The sequence below is a fragment of the Notothenia coriiceps genome, unplaced genomic scaffold (assembly GCF_000735185.1).
Source record: "Notothenia coriiceps isolate Sejong01 unplaced genomic scaffold, NC01 NC01_scaffold00037246, whole genome shotgun sequence".
In the NCBI taxonomy this organism is placed as follows: Eukaryota; Metazoa; Chordata; class Actinopteri; order Perciformes; family Nototheniidae; genus Notothenia; species Notothenia coriiceps.
The window spans coordinates 18,987,711-19,001,381 of NW_011369947.1; the positions used below are offsets into that span (position 1 = coordinate 18,987,711).

The window sequence follows — 13,671 nt, forward strand, 5'->3', positions numbered from 1 at the left end:
AAGGCAAGGTTACATTTTTAAACTATTAGTGAATTTCTCCAGAAGAATATCAGCCATGGATGAAGCTCTCAACAACACCATTGATCCAGCTTGTTTACAAGATCCCCCGCTGGCTATTGACGTGATAAAGCGTAAGTGGCCTATATTACCATATCCTACTTGCTGATAATGTTTCCTTCTCAACTAATCTGAGCTAATGACGAAAACAACTCACTCGTGTGTGAAGCTGTGTGCCTTAGAGTCTTGAATGAGACATATCATTTAAATGTGTTCTTGTTTTATTTGCCTCTCTTCCTAAAACGTGACACAATTCTCTTTTAACCCAAGTATTGTGCTGATTATTTCACATAAATAGCATTGCGACGTATGAATACTAATGTGGTTCCCTTTCTGTTTTTAAATCAGAGCTAGATGTGTTTGATTTCTGCCTGTACCTCATGCTGACCTTCATGGCCTGCGTATCCCTGCTGCTGTACCTGGAGCAGTGCGCTTATATTTATAGAAATATGCCCTACCCCAAGAAGACCACCCTCATGTGGATAAGTGGTGCTGCACCAGTAAGCATTTATTTTATTTTATATATATATATATTGTGCTATTTCTTATACCAATAGGTGAAACAAATCATTATTAACCTCATTGAATCCTAAAGTATGCCCATTAATGAATTGCTCTTTTTTTTTAGGTCATTGCCACAATGTCTTGTTTTGGGATGTGGATCCCGAAGGCAGTCATGATCACAGATATGACCTCTAACTGGTACGTTTCACCAGCTAAATTAGAAAAGTCTTTTCTCACAGCGTAACGTTTTTTAACAGCGGAAATATGATATAGTAGGATATTTACAGAAGTCCTCTCTTAGACTCTTACTTTAAACATATAAAATGATCAGTTGTCTGTTATCGCTTCGCTCTGACCGGAAGCTAGTTCTCACTTTGTGAACTCAGATATCCTTTTTTGAAATCCACATCTTTCTTTACTATGTTTGAATCAATATATCTTTATTAAAATCAACACCTTTCTGCCTTTAAAACTGCCTGGCATACGTGCACCCCTGGTATGAATAAGCTAAAGAACATGGGAGGATGTTTTAACCACGTGTTGAATCAGTACACACACCCAGAATGCCTCATCACCAACCTGCACGTGCTCAACTTCAATAAAACCGTTTTATAGACTCTTGCCACCTTCAGTAATAGCCTGCATTTTATGTGTTTTCTGATTTACGAGATTTAAGCACAGTACGTACAGTACAGCATGTGTTTCCTATTTGAACTCACTGTCAGAAAACAAGTTCTCTTCTTTGTAATCAATTAAAACAATTGGCATATGGCTTTCTTGCTGAAACCACTCGAGTCAAATCTAACAAACTGTGAAAGAAAAGTCCAGTACCTGAAGTGTTTCCTTTTTAAGAATAACTTCTCTTCATCTGTGTAGTTATTTTGCAGTGGTGGTGTATAAGGTCTTGGTTCTGATGATCGAGGAGTTGGGCGGCACCAATCATTTTCTGCAGAGATTTTCCACGGAGACCTTTCGGGTCAACACAGGCCCGTGCTGCTGCTGCTGCGCCTGTCTACCCCGCGTGCACATGTCACGGTATTTATACCCGCCTACACAAATACTACCATTCTGCCTTTAGCAATTGAAGCCTATGGTCTTTTAATGTTTATATAGAGATTTTTAGGCAATTTAATCATGCTCTTATTTATATCCATTCATTCTCTCTATTGACTACACATTGTGAACATTTCTAATGAGTATATTTCTTTGCATGGGATCATTCAGGCGATTGTTATTCTTCCTGAAGTTGGGAGCTCTTCAGTATGCAATCCTAAAGACGGTGCTCTCCATCCTCTCCATAGTCTTGTGGACAAACGGCAACTTTGATCTCTCTGATGTAAGGGTTTGATAAGTGTCACATCTCACTGCGCTGGATGTTAAGTGAACTTGACATGAACAAAGCATTTGTTTTGCTTCTTTTTCAGTTAGAGATTACTGGTACAGCCATTTGGATTAACCCGTTCATTGGCATTCTCACTATCATCTCCCTTTGGCCTGTTGCCATCATCTTCATGAACGTTAACAGCCATCTACGCAGCATCAACTTGGTACCCAAGTATGCCATCTACCAGGTGAGTCAATACAACCAACATTTAAAGTACACTATTCTCAATTTTCTTTCTAGCAAAAGCCTTGGTGAAAAACAGTATATGCATCCTTATCAGGAAAGCAAACAGAAAGTGAAACATCTAGGGTGTAATCTCTCTGTTGCAAATCTCTAGCCAGATGGTTGAGATTAGACTCAAGATGATAGGTTCTGACTTGAAGGTAACCCTTGGTTGATAACCCGCCTTTTTTACAAGACAAGGCAAGTGTATTTATATAGCACCTTTCAACAAGGCAATTCAAAGTGCCTTACAAAAAATAGACATTAAGAAAATGGCATTTAAAATCAGTCATTAAAAACTGTTACACTACAACACTCAGGTTCAGTAGTCTTACCTTTCACAATAAAATTCCTACTCATATTATATTTGCTGTGAGTATTTCCCTTTTCCCTGTGGTTTCTTCAGCAGCTCCCGGTGGGTAAAGGCCTTTAAGGTTAGGATTGGCCTCGGATGGTAAGGTTAGGAGGATACACCATGGCGCATCTCGTGAGAGGTTTCACAGTTTTGCAAATCGGGGGTAACCATCAATACAAGTCTGTGTTAGACCGACAGATCATCAAAGCTTAAATGTCAGGAGTCTCAGTTTATAAAAACGAAAGCAGTACAAATGAGTGTCGCACAGAGTTTTCACACCTTGGCTTTAGTTGCGTTTGTTTTGGATACAAATAATACAAAACTTTGGTTTGAAAACTAGATATTGACATGTGATGCACTGCATAGAGTATGTAACCAATCAAGTCTTGGTTTTCTCATCAGCTCATACTCGTACTGAGTCAGCTGCAGACATCAATCATTAACATCCTGGCATTGGATGGCACCATCGCCTGCGCCCCTCCCTTCTCTTCTCAAGCTCGTGGCTCCAGTAAGAAACCTCTCTGAAACTCAGCTGCTCATGTGTGAAGTAAAATAATCCATCTGACACCCTGTTTATGTCTCTTTCCCTCTCTGTTGTGCAGTGCTAAGTCAGCAGATGATGATCATGGAGATGTTCATCCTCACTCTGATCAATCAGAGACTGTACCGTCGTACGTATGACGCACTTCCCTCAGAGGAGGCACATGACAACAACCACAACGCTAAAGTCGCCCTGCAGACTGCCCTCGTGGAGCATGATGTCTAAAAAAGGAGACAGTGATGTAAGAGTGGAAGTCAACACTGCTCTTAATGATGTGTCAGATCCTCTAAATTAAGAGATAATCAAATATCCCAAACTTTAGTGTTATATAATATTATTTGGATATAACTTGTTTACCTCATTCCATGATAGAAAAAAAACCATTAACTGTTGAAAGTTTAGTTTTTTCAATATTTTATGTATGTATAGTAAACAACGTGGACAAAAGGTTGGAGATGTAGGTTTATAAATATTTGTGTACGGGAGAACATCATTTTTACATTTGTCTAGTAAAACTTAGTGTGTGAGAAACATAAAGAGAGACAATCCAATAATGGTGACTTTGGTCAATGTGTGGATGATGAAATGAGTCCTAAAATGATATCTGATGCTTTGTGTTTTCAATATAGAAAATAAAGATGGATATGTTTTTGTGATGAAAGGGCCCAGGTTGAATGTATTGTACTGCGGATATATTTGATACAAAGGATCTATTTTCTCTTCTGTTCCCTGTGTATAGAGTAAAATGTTTTTGTCTTCACGCAATCTGGGAAAAACAGCCAGATTCCTTCAAAGATTGCTGACCCACTTACTCGAGACACAGACGGATGAGACAGCAGCTTTATTTTCAGACTCAGTGTACACCCAACATCCGTCTACAGCCAAACTGTGTTGTTTCATAAGCAACCACAAGAGGCCATGCTCATCCAACCAAAAAAGTTGACTCACATGATTAATATTTATTATTTCTTTCAGTTCAGCCAGAACTAACAGGTTTAGTCAGTTACTTATTTTAGGAGGAATAATTCAAGTCATTAACGAATGTTTGTACCAAGCCCAACATCCAATAAAAGCATCAAACAAACCGGATACCCTACGTCTTTTTAGGTAATATGCTTAATTACAACTTACTCCTTAAGTCATCTGTGTTCTTTGTTGCCTTCTTGCAAATCTTCCCAAACATTTGTATCACATCAATCAACTAAAAATGTGTAGGAAATAATTACTTGAGCAGGTTTTTCATAAATCTCTTTTGAACTTTTACCAAATGCCTGTTCAAAAACACATTTAGACATAATATTATTGGCAAAACTAAACAATAAGAAAAAGATAACTATAATATACAATTTAGTTAAATCAAATGTTATTTCCCTGAATCGTGTCATTCACTTACATTTCATTAATAACTCTCAAATGTGTGATTGTCTTCAGGACCGCAGTTTACTCTGTTAAGGTTGTCAAAAGGTCACCCCAGCCCCCACACAAGATTGATCACTTTTAATGATTGAATTCATTTGATTAATCAGTATTTTGTACAACCAAAGCAACAGTATCCCTTCATTGGATGCATTGCATTGTGTTATATTTGTTATCTAATAGGTTTTAAACCATGCTTTTCGAAAGTCATATGCAGCATAAGGGATAGATTCAAAGAGGAACATATTTAAAGTTGAATAATTTCCCAAATTTAAATCGGATTAATGGTTGCCCTTATTATAAATATTTGTTATTAGAATATTATACTGCATTGCTTTTTATAAATGTATAATTTTCTAAAATGCTCTAAATTCTTCAACCATCTTGAGTGACTTACTGTACTGCTGCTACACACCAGAAATGAATCAGACCAGTTTTCAAAATAAAAGCAGAACTGTTCCAATAAAAGATGAATAGACTGCATTTGAATTGTGCATTGCCTTAATCTGAATGAGATGTTCACATAAAGCCAGATCATTTCTAATTCAAAATGTGGCCCTATTAATGGAGCATTTGTCTTTGGTGTTATGTAAACAGAGTCATCAGACAGAGAGGAAGGAGAAGGTGGGTTGATGACAGCCCCTGGCCCTGCATTGCTGACGAAAGCTGCTTAGCTCCTCAGTTGCCATGGCAACAAGGGAGAGCAGCCAGACAAAAACGAGGCAAAGGGGAGGGGCTTTCAAGGGAGGAATAGAGGAGAAAGGGCTGGATGGGAGAGATAGGCAGAGGGAGGGATACAGACAACCGATATAGAAAAACACTGAGAGCAACGGAGGTAAAGCAAGCCTACAGAAGAAGAAAGATATAACGTCTGGACATCAATGCTCTCTCCACTGGCTGGGGAATAATAACTGCAGGAAGTGACTATAGGATATGGAGAACGGGGGAAACAGAGAGAAGATGGATGTACAAATGGAGAACATGGACCCCCCGCCTTGTGAATCCCAGGCGAGTGGAAAAATCAGAAAAGGATTCAAGCTGTTTGGTAAACGCAAGCCAGGGAACATCTTTTCTATTCGAAGCAAAGGGGATGGAAACAACAAGTCACCTGTTAACACGAGCAAAACCATAGATGGAGTATCGGAGAACGATGCACCAGATTCAGAGCAGGAGCTGGACAAGGAAAGGGGACAGGAGCTGAGTCAAGGAGAGAGGGAGCCGTCAGAGGCGGAGCAGCTTGGAGAATATGGGGTTATGGCTGCTGCTCCAATTCGCGCCTCCATTTCTTCAACCAGTTCAGCCAAGTCCCTCAGCTTCCTGTCGTTGCTGAGGGGCGGCCGGAGAGGAGTAGGGGACCGTCGAGTCCAAACTATGTCCCAGCCTGTGGGCAGGCAACGGCGAGGCCTGAAGGGTCTCTTTAACAATGTTACGTTCAGGTCAAAAGATAAAGAGGAGAAGGAGGAAGCCCCTCCGAGCCCACTTCTCATGTTGTCCCGCGCCAGCAGTGTGGAAATCATCAAAGAGGATATGACCCTCACCCCACAATGCAAGCCGCGCTTTCTGGAGAGCCAAAAGACTGAGAGCTGGGAGGCGAGCAAGAGTTTAACAACACAGGACAGTGCAGACACGTCCCCATCAGAGACCACAAGTCCTCAGGCAACAGCGGGAAATGTGAGTAGAACTAACGAGCATGTGCCAACTTTACCCACTTCTGACCCACCCTTGATACCCGGTGATAACAGCCTCAGCTGCCTGCTTGCAGACATCTCCTCTCTCCTGACCTTTGACTCAATATCAGGGGGTGGAGACATGATGGCTGATGTGGAGGCAGAGTGGGGAAGAGCCAGCAGTCCCATCACTGCCGCTTGGACTGAACTCACGCCATCGTCCACATCTATCTTCTCCAAACCCACCATGTCACGACCACTGACCTCCGTTAGCACTGCTGCTACGGCAAAACCCTCTCCCGTAGCCGTCCCCACAACAGCCTCCACCCAATCCTTCACCCAATCCTCCACCCAATCCTTCACCCCTGGGACGAAGACAGCTACGAGAGCTACGACCTCTTCTCCCGTTTCCAGGCCGAGCTCAATCATCACGACGTTGACCAAAGCTTCCACTTTGACAACTAACTCAGTCACATTAAACTCTGACTCTACTCCAGCCTCTGCCACTTATGCTAGCATTAAAATTACATCAACTCCAATCGCAACAAAATCCTCAACTCCCCCTGTAACATTGACAAGCTTTTCGGCTCCTAAAATATATCAACCTTCAGCGGCAATTAAATCCACATTGAGCTCTTATTCTACAACAGCTCCTCCGAACACCCCGGCTGCCGTAGCCAAGGCTCCCTCAATCGGCCCAAATCTTACTTTCAAGGCGAGCAAATTCGCATCAGAGATTACACCTCCTCCTCAAACTATTATTTCAGTAAGTACACCTTTGACTATAGCTACTCCAACCCCTGCATCAGCTAAAGCTCCCCCAGTAACCCATAGCCCTCCCACCCCTGTTGTTTTTGCCCAACCTCCACCTGCTAAATTGGATACAGTTAGTAGTTTGAACCTGAAAACTTTCACTTCCTACAAACCTTCCCTCAGTTCAGCTGCAGGAGAACCTAAAGCCCCAGTGATAATCTCATCAGCTTGTGCTGTTACTCCCAAACCCAAACTGGTTATGCCCCCCAAGGTGACAACGGTTCCCACATCAACTACGACCCCCGGCTTGGTATCTGCACCCACTTCCAAGCCTACTCTCAACTGTAGCCCACTGGATTTAAATAAGGCCCCTCCTTCCCTTGCAAAAGTTCCAGATATCCTTCCTTCCTCTAACTTGACTGCTGCTACTAAAACCCAACCCAGCCCTGTGTCTGTCCCAACTCCATCATCAACTTATTTAGATAAGATTCCTCCCCTGACTAAACCCCCTTATGCACCAGTCTCTTTAGATAAGATGGCCCCTGCTCCAACACCAGCCCCTGCTCCTCATGCTGTTTTTACAGCCTCTCCAGCACCTCCTCCTCCAGTTCAGATCTCAGTCCCTCAACCTAAAGCCCCACCTGCTCCTGCTCAAATCCCAATTTCCGCACCTAAAGATTCACCTACTCCTACGCCAATGCAAGTTTCTCAATCTAAATACCCTCCTGCTCCTGCTGAAACCCCACTTTCTGTATCAAAACCCCCTCCTGCCCCTGTACGAATCTCAGTTTCAGGATCAAAACCCCCTCCTGCCCCTGTACGATTCTCAGTTTCAGTATCAAAACCCCCTCCTGCCCCTGCTCGGATCCCAGTTGATGTATCTACTGAACCTTCTGCCCCTGTAAAAATCCCAGTTTCAGTATCAAAACCCCATTCTGCTCAGATCCCAGTTTCTCAACCCAAACCCCCTCCTGCACCAACCCCTGCCCATAGCCCTGTCACTTCTCCTTCTTTGACCCCTGGTGAGGCCCCAGCTTCTGCTAAGATGCGAGCAAGTGGACGGGCATCAGTCGATGGTGGACTGACTAGTCCAAGTAGCACAGGTCCTCAGACCATGCTGTCAAAAACAGAAGAACTCCAGGGCCAGCCCAGGGAAAGGAGGACACCTCAACCAAAGGCATCAGGACTGAGTAAAATCCCTGTTGTTGGAGGGGGCAGAGCAGGCAGGATACCTGTCCGGGACAGTCAACACGATGATGAGGAAGCAAGTAGGGACCCACCTACTCCTGTTCTCGAAAAAGAGAGGCCTCATTTTAACTCACATGATGCCGGGATCAAAGATAAGATCTGTAATGTTGAGGCTAATGTGCCCACCTCAAAAAACACCCAGGAGGAGAGTCAGCAGCTTCCCCAACCGAAGGTCCTCACCAGTTTACCGCGTGAGTCAAAGATCCCCGTGAAACATGGTGCTCCGCCTCACGCTGCCTCACAAATCCCTCAGGCAAAAGAACCCTATCGTACCAAGATACCCGTGTCCAAGGTTCCTGTCCGCAGGGCCGGTAATAAACCTGCAGCTGCATGTGGAAGCACCCAGATAAGAAAATAAAACAATGGACTGCATCAATCAACGATACAGATTATGGCTTTGACTGCGACTTTTCTCCTCTATAAAACTACACAACCCAACTTTTTTTCAGTTTTCTAGACTCCGATTCTTGGCTTCACTGCGATAGTACCAGAGTCAAGAGGCTGACAGCACTCAAGCACAAAATATCTCCACAAGGAGCCGAAGCAACAATCCTGGCTCTTTTGTGCTGAGCCAACTGGACACGCTCTCAGGAAAGGTTCAGGGTCACACCTGGACACACAGCAGCATCGTTGACTAAGGATAAGCAAGATGAAAAGGACTTCTGGGAACATAGACACACACACACACAACATGGGCGAGTGCCTTTTTATAAGGGTGCTTTTCCGACTCAGAATTAATATTTTCTACAATGCTTTTAACTTTTGTTACTCCCACTTTTTGTAGAAACCGTCAACTCTTTGTCTTTCTTTCCAGCAAATCTCTTTGATAATAACCAGTCCCTTTATTTTTTATTTATGTCAGAAGAAGAACAGCAAGAGCTCTATAAAGTAATGCAACGACCAAATTTACATTCCACACCAATCTCTGGATGTATGTAGCATAAAAACGTGCCATTAATCTTTGCACATGATGTTGAAATGTACATGTGTCGACTGCTCATATGTAACATGATCAGATCTCACTGTGAACTATGGGACGGACTGGTTTTGAGGGAGAATTGGAACTAACCTGCCTCCCAGTGAAGTGGACAGTGGACAGCAGCTATTATGAATGGCACTGTGGACGTTTTGAGTGAAACAGAGAGGATGCTGAGATGAGATCTCACTGGCACTGGTCCTTATCCCACTTATACTCGGATGAGATCAATATCTCTGTCTATAGTCTCATCTATGTTGTTCTGTTTCCTATTTAATCAATAAAACAATATGAATATACTTCGCAAGATGAGATCTGTTTAAGGTGTGGATTTTATCCGGCATGTTTAATATTGTGTACGTTTGCAGAAATGTGATACATATAGTAAATGATTTATCAGCTGTGTTTTAAGAAGGATTAGAAATGTTGTGATCCTTATATGTGGAAGGAAGTGAAGCAGAGTAGGATCATAGTAAAGAGATCTGATACACATTTGACATTTTCACAGATGGCTCACCATCTTACTACAGCCTGGGCTCATAGAAACATCATTACAACATCATCCACACTGAAAGCTCACTGACCTGAGAAGCTAGCACATGAATGTCAGTAGAGCCCGGCCAATCAGCTGCAAGGGAAACCACTTAACATGCATACCTGATTATCAGGAAAAGGGTTCGGGAATGTGTGTCATTGCTATTCTTAGCGCGAAATGCACCCAATGAATGTGCTGCATAATGCCTGAGTGGATAATTTGATTTGGTCATTTAGTACCAGTCAGTTAGTCATTGAATTGTAGAAGAAAAGCTGATGGTTATTTGAACAGAAAAGGATGTCAAAAAAAAAAGGGCCTTCTTTAATGTTGCACAAGAAATGTAGGAAAAACATGTTGAAAAGCAAAAGTGCTACTATTGGTGAGAGTAAAACCTCAGGTTAAAGATGGGAAGTTGATTTGAGTCATGGGGTAATGTTTAGAGGCGTCTGGTGTTAGGAATAAGGCGTAAGGGTGCATTTCTTACAAAAGAAATGTGAAGGTGACACAAAAAGACCTCAGTGTACTTCAGCAAGCCAGAGGCTGCAAGCTGAGAAGGGAGGACCATCCTGTGGCCTAGACAAACACGAGGATTTCACCACATCAAGTGCTGATACTGTCACAGATGGTAAACCTTCTCCTGAGAAAAGAACAGTTTCCCCCTGAGGCTCTGACACTACACAGGTTTGCCTTTTTTGTAACTGCGATTAGGAATTAAAAAAAGGGTTTTAACAGCATGTAGATTTACAATCAGGCTTGTTATGAGGGCTCACATTGTGACACAGTGTGATAATTAACAGCATGCTCTCCATTACAGAAAAACTGCCTATGAATATGTTTTGTGAAGAAATCTGAAACAAGCCGTGAATGCTGCCTTTTGTCCACCTCTATTCACATGATTTCCCAGTATTACTCTTTCATGCTTATAAGTGATAGTGACAACAGCCTTGAGGTAGATTCATCCAGGGACCATGTTGGAATAATCTTTTAAACAATATTGCATAAGCTTTGTCTGTATATAGGTTGTTTGTGTATAATGCCCCCATTGTCCTAAATATGTAACACAAACACCCATAATGCACTGAGGCCACTATGTCTGCATGTGTTTGTGTCTTCCGCCTCTGGAGAGACGATGTGCCTCTTTAGAACCTAATTTAGCATGCTTCATTCTGCGTTTCCATGGCAACCCCACTAGGTCAGCCAATGAAAGGCTGCGGGTGTCAAGAGGAGGAGTTTAAAACACGAGTGCCTTAATGAGCACACTCACAGTATGCTAATAAAACCCGTTTTACACCATATACAATTTTTATTATAATACTGAATTATAACAATTAAGATGTTAATAGTTCACTGTAATGTTTACTTATTGTAAGTCGCTTTGGATAAAAGCGTCAGCTAAATGCAATGTAATGTAATGTAATGTAATGTTGACACATTTTACTATGATTATTAATTAACTTCCAAACGTTGCTGGTTGTGCATTGACATGAGCTGAACCAGACACACAGTGAACTTTTTTTGTGCTAAAAGGATGCTAAAGATAACACTCATAGAACATTTCATTTTGTAAGTTTCTAAGACATTTTAGAAATGATTCAGATATACTGGAAGGTAAGGAATTAGCTGAAAGTGTCATGGTGATATTGCCTGTTATCGCGGCTATTATTAAACAAATGAAAGGTTTAAGGATCTGGTTGAGCTTCACTACAGGGGCATTGTTCAGATCTATACAATAAGGCCATAGATTACATTGATGATACACTACTTAACAGCATGAAAATAGTAACATGGGACTCAATATCCATTGGATAACACATCGTCTTACAATGTTGAGATTTAAAAAGCTTATTTTCCATAGTCCAAAATACAAATAAACTTTAGCAAAGCAAGAGCCAATTTATCCCCCACTGTTAAACATGTTTGAAAACAATATCAAACCTTGTAATGTCCATATTCATATCATTGCACAAATATGGTTAATAATCAAAATTATTTATTCTTGTTCATATTGAAAAACGGTACCATATGGCTTGACAAAAATTACCATTGTTTATATAAAATTATCAAATAGTATATTTATTAAAAACATATATAAATGCAATAAACTGTCTCGTTTCAGGATCATACATTGGACGAGAGATAGCAGATGAGATAACATTACAGATACTACTCTTCACTGAGAAGAGTTCAGAAAAGGCAACAACACATCTGCTTCATCGTCAGCTCGGCAGCCTCATCTGCACTATGCAGTCTGAACACCAACAGCGTGTCACGTGCTATTAAAAGCTCTCTCTCATTATCAAATGAAGTCAGTCCGTTTCAAATTGTCAAAGAACAGAGATCAAACATATGGCTTTTTATAAAACACTAAAAACAACATTTTTGAAAGAGTTATTAAAACATTAATGTGTGTTCAAGATCCTGAACATGATGATTTCTAATTCGCTTACAAAAAGCAAATATTAAGCTGGATATGCATGTGCTCATAGACGCACATATTTGATAAGCATTCAGGAATATGGATGATTATGAAGTATGGCCCTGCCAGCCAGGGCATTACGTCATTTAAGTGCAATAATAACTCTGCACTGAGGACCTCTGCTGGTGAAAATACTGAATTATATTCTTGAGAATAACATGGGTGACGCAGTACAAACAGCATCCCTGCTGAACAACATGGCTTCATCATATCAGGCCTGCAGCCTCTACTATAGATAGAGGGAGCTAGCTGCACCATGATAGGCATGAACACAGAACCAATGTGATCTAAGCAGATATCTACTGTTATAAGTAGACTATTTTCCAAAATGTAATAATAATTCATTACAAAAGTGCCTGTAATTTTCACTCATTCATTAGTATGCAAATATGAGTCGTAAAACCAAATTAGGACTCATTGGAAAGAAAGTGAAGCAAAGAGACATGTAAGGAATACTGACGGTGGACATTCAGCCCTACTTTAAATAAGCAGTCAAGACCATCTTATGCTTGGCGTCTGGCAGCAGCAATACCATGCTTGAGTTAGAAATATGAAATAATACTCACACTAATTACATTGAATATTATGAAAAATATAGTAATATTAAATCTGAGTTGAAATAAAAATGTGCATTTTTGCAAACTCTGATACAGATAGAAAAGGTTGTGAAGAGCCTGGCGTCCAACCAGAAGGAGAAAGGAATGAAGAAAAAGAAGGCAAAGAAACAAAAAGGTACAATTTAAACTCTACTTTTAACATGCCAGGCACTTAGTTTGGGAAATACTAGATTATTGGAAGCTGTTCGCAGACAGGCATCTGTTATTGACAACAGCATTGGTATGTACCGCAGTTAGGAAGTGGAGAAGAAGTTGTGTTTAGATGCTTCCCTGATCAAGTGTGGACTGAAATAGAGCAAAAATAACAAAGAGAGCATGAGACAAGCAGAGATTTTGAGGAATGATAAAGTTGGAAAATGTTATTAGTAAAATGGTGCAAGATTTAGTGACGCTTTGGCCTCATGCTACATCAAACAACAACACAAATGTCTAAATAGCTTAATTATGAAACCTGTATATCATTTATAAAGCATAGGCTGTAGGTTACAATGAATACAAGTGTAAACAGAAGTTGTTGTTTTTTTGACCTGATGAACATCAATCTCACCCGCTTTTGCCAGTATGCTGACACACTGTTTACAGAGGAAATGTAGTGCCGTGAACATTTGTTGTGATCTGTCACACCATGAAATGCATGTGTCCTTCAGCACCGTAACCATGACATCCATCCAGATACGCATGGCCTCAGGTGAAGGGGCCACCATATAGTACACCGATCATGGGTCTTCAGACAGAACGTCAGCGAAGGGTTGGGGCTCTTGGGTGTGGAAGTGAGTGTAATGTTGAGAAAAAAGTGAAGGAAGAATAGGAGGGTAGAGGGGTGAGGTGACGCATGTGTGGGAAAAAAACAAATGGAGGAGAGAAGCAGAGGATAAACAGATGTCAACATTGTTGAAATAAAATGAGGCATGTGTAGAATA

At 41.2% G+C, this 13,671-nt stretch overlaps 2 protein-coding genes across 2 annotated transcripts; both read left to right on the forward strand.

Moving 5' to 3' along the window:
* Nucleotides 1–55: 55 nt before the first annotated feature.
* LOC104966489 (organic solute transporter subunit alpha-like) lies at nt 56–3,288 on the forward strand. The gene is made up of 8 exons (XM_010795675.1): nt 56–131; nt 406–557; nt 686–759; nt 1,438–1,596; nt 1,786–1,897; nt 1,986–2,132; nt 2,925–3,030; nt 3,125–3,288. The coding sequence occupies exons 1-8, from the start codon at nt 56–58 to the stop codon at nt 3,286–3,288; spliced, it is 990 nt and encodes a 329-aa protein (XP_010793977.1).
* A 1,954-nt stretch (nt 3,289–5,242) lies between these two features.
* Nucleotides 5,243–9,422, forward strand: LOC104965982 (calphotin-like). Its single transcript, XM_010795066.1, has one exon. The coding sequence runs from the start codon at nt 5,413–5,415 to the stop codon at nt 8,503–8,505; it is 3,093 nt and encodes a 1,030-aa protein (XP_010793368.1). The 5' UTR covers nt 5,243–5,412; the 3' UTR covers nt 8,506–9,422.
* The last annotated feature ends 4,249 nt before the right edge of the window (nt 9,423–13,671 follow it).

Excerpts from the sequence above, each read along its gene's own strand:
- LOC104966489 (XM_010795675.1), top strand. The coding sequence starts at position 56 with ATGGATGAAGCTCTCAACAACACCATTGATCCAGCTTGTTTACAAGAT. Across the intron at positions 1,597-1,785 it reads CCCCGCGTGCACATGTCACG|GCGATTGTTATTCTTCCTGA; the intron begins GTATTTATACCC and ends GGGATCATTCAG. Across the intron at positions 3,031-3,124 it reads TTCTCAAGCTCGTGGCTCCA|TGCTAAGTCAGCAGATGATG; the intron begins GTAAGAAACCTC and ends TCTGTTGTGCAG.
- LOC104965982 (XM_010795066.1), top strand. The coding sequence starts at position 5,413 with ATGGAGAACGGGGGAAACAGAGAGAAGATGGATGTACAAATGGAGAAC.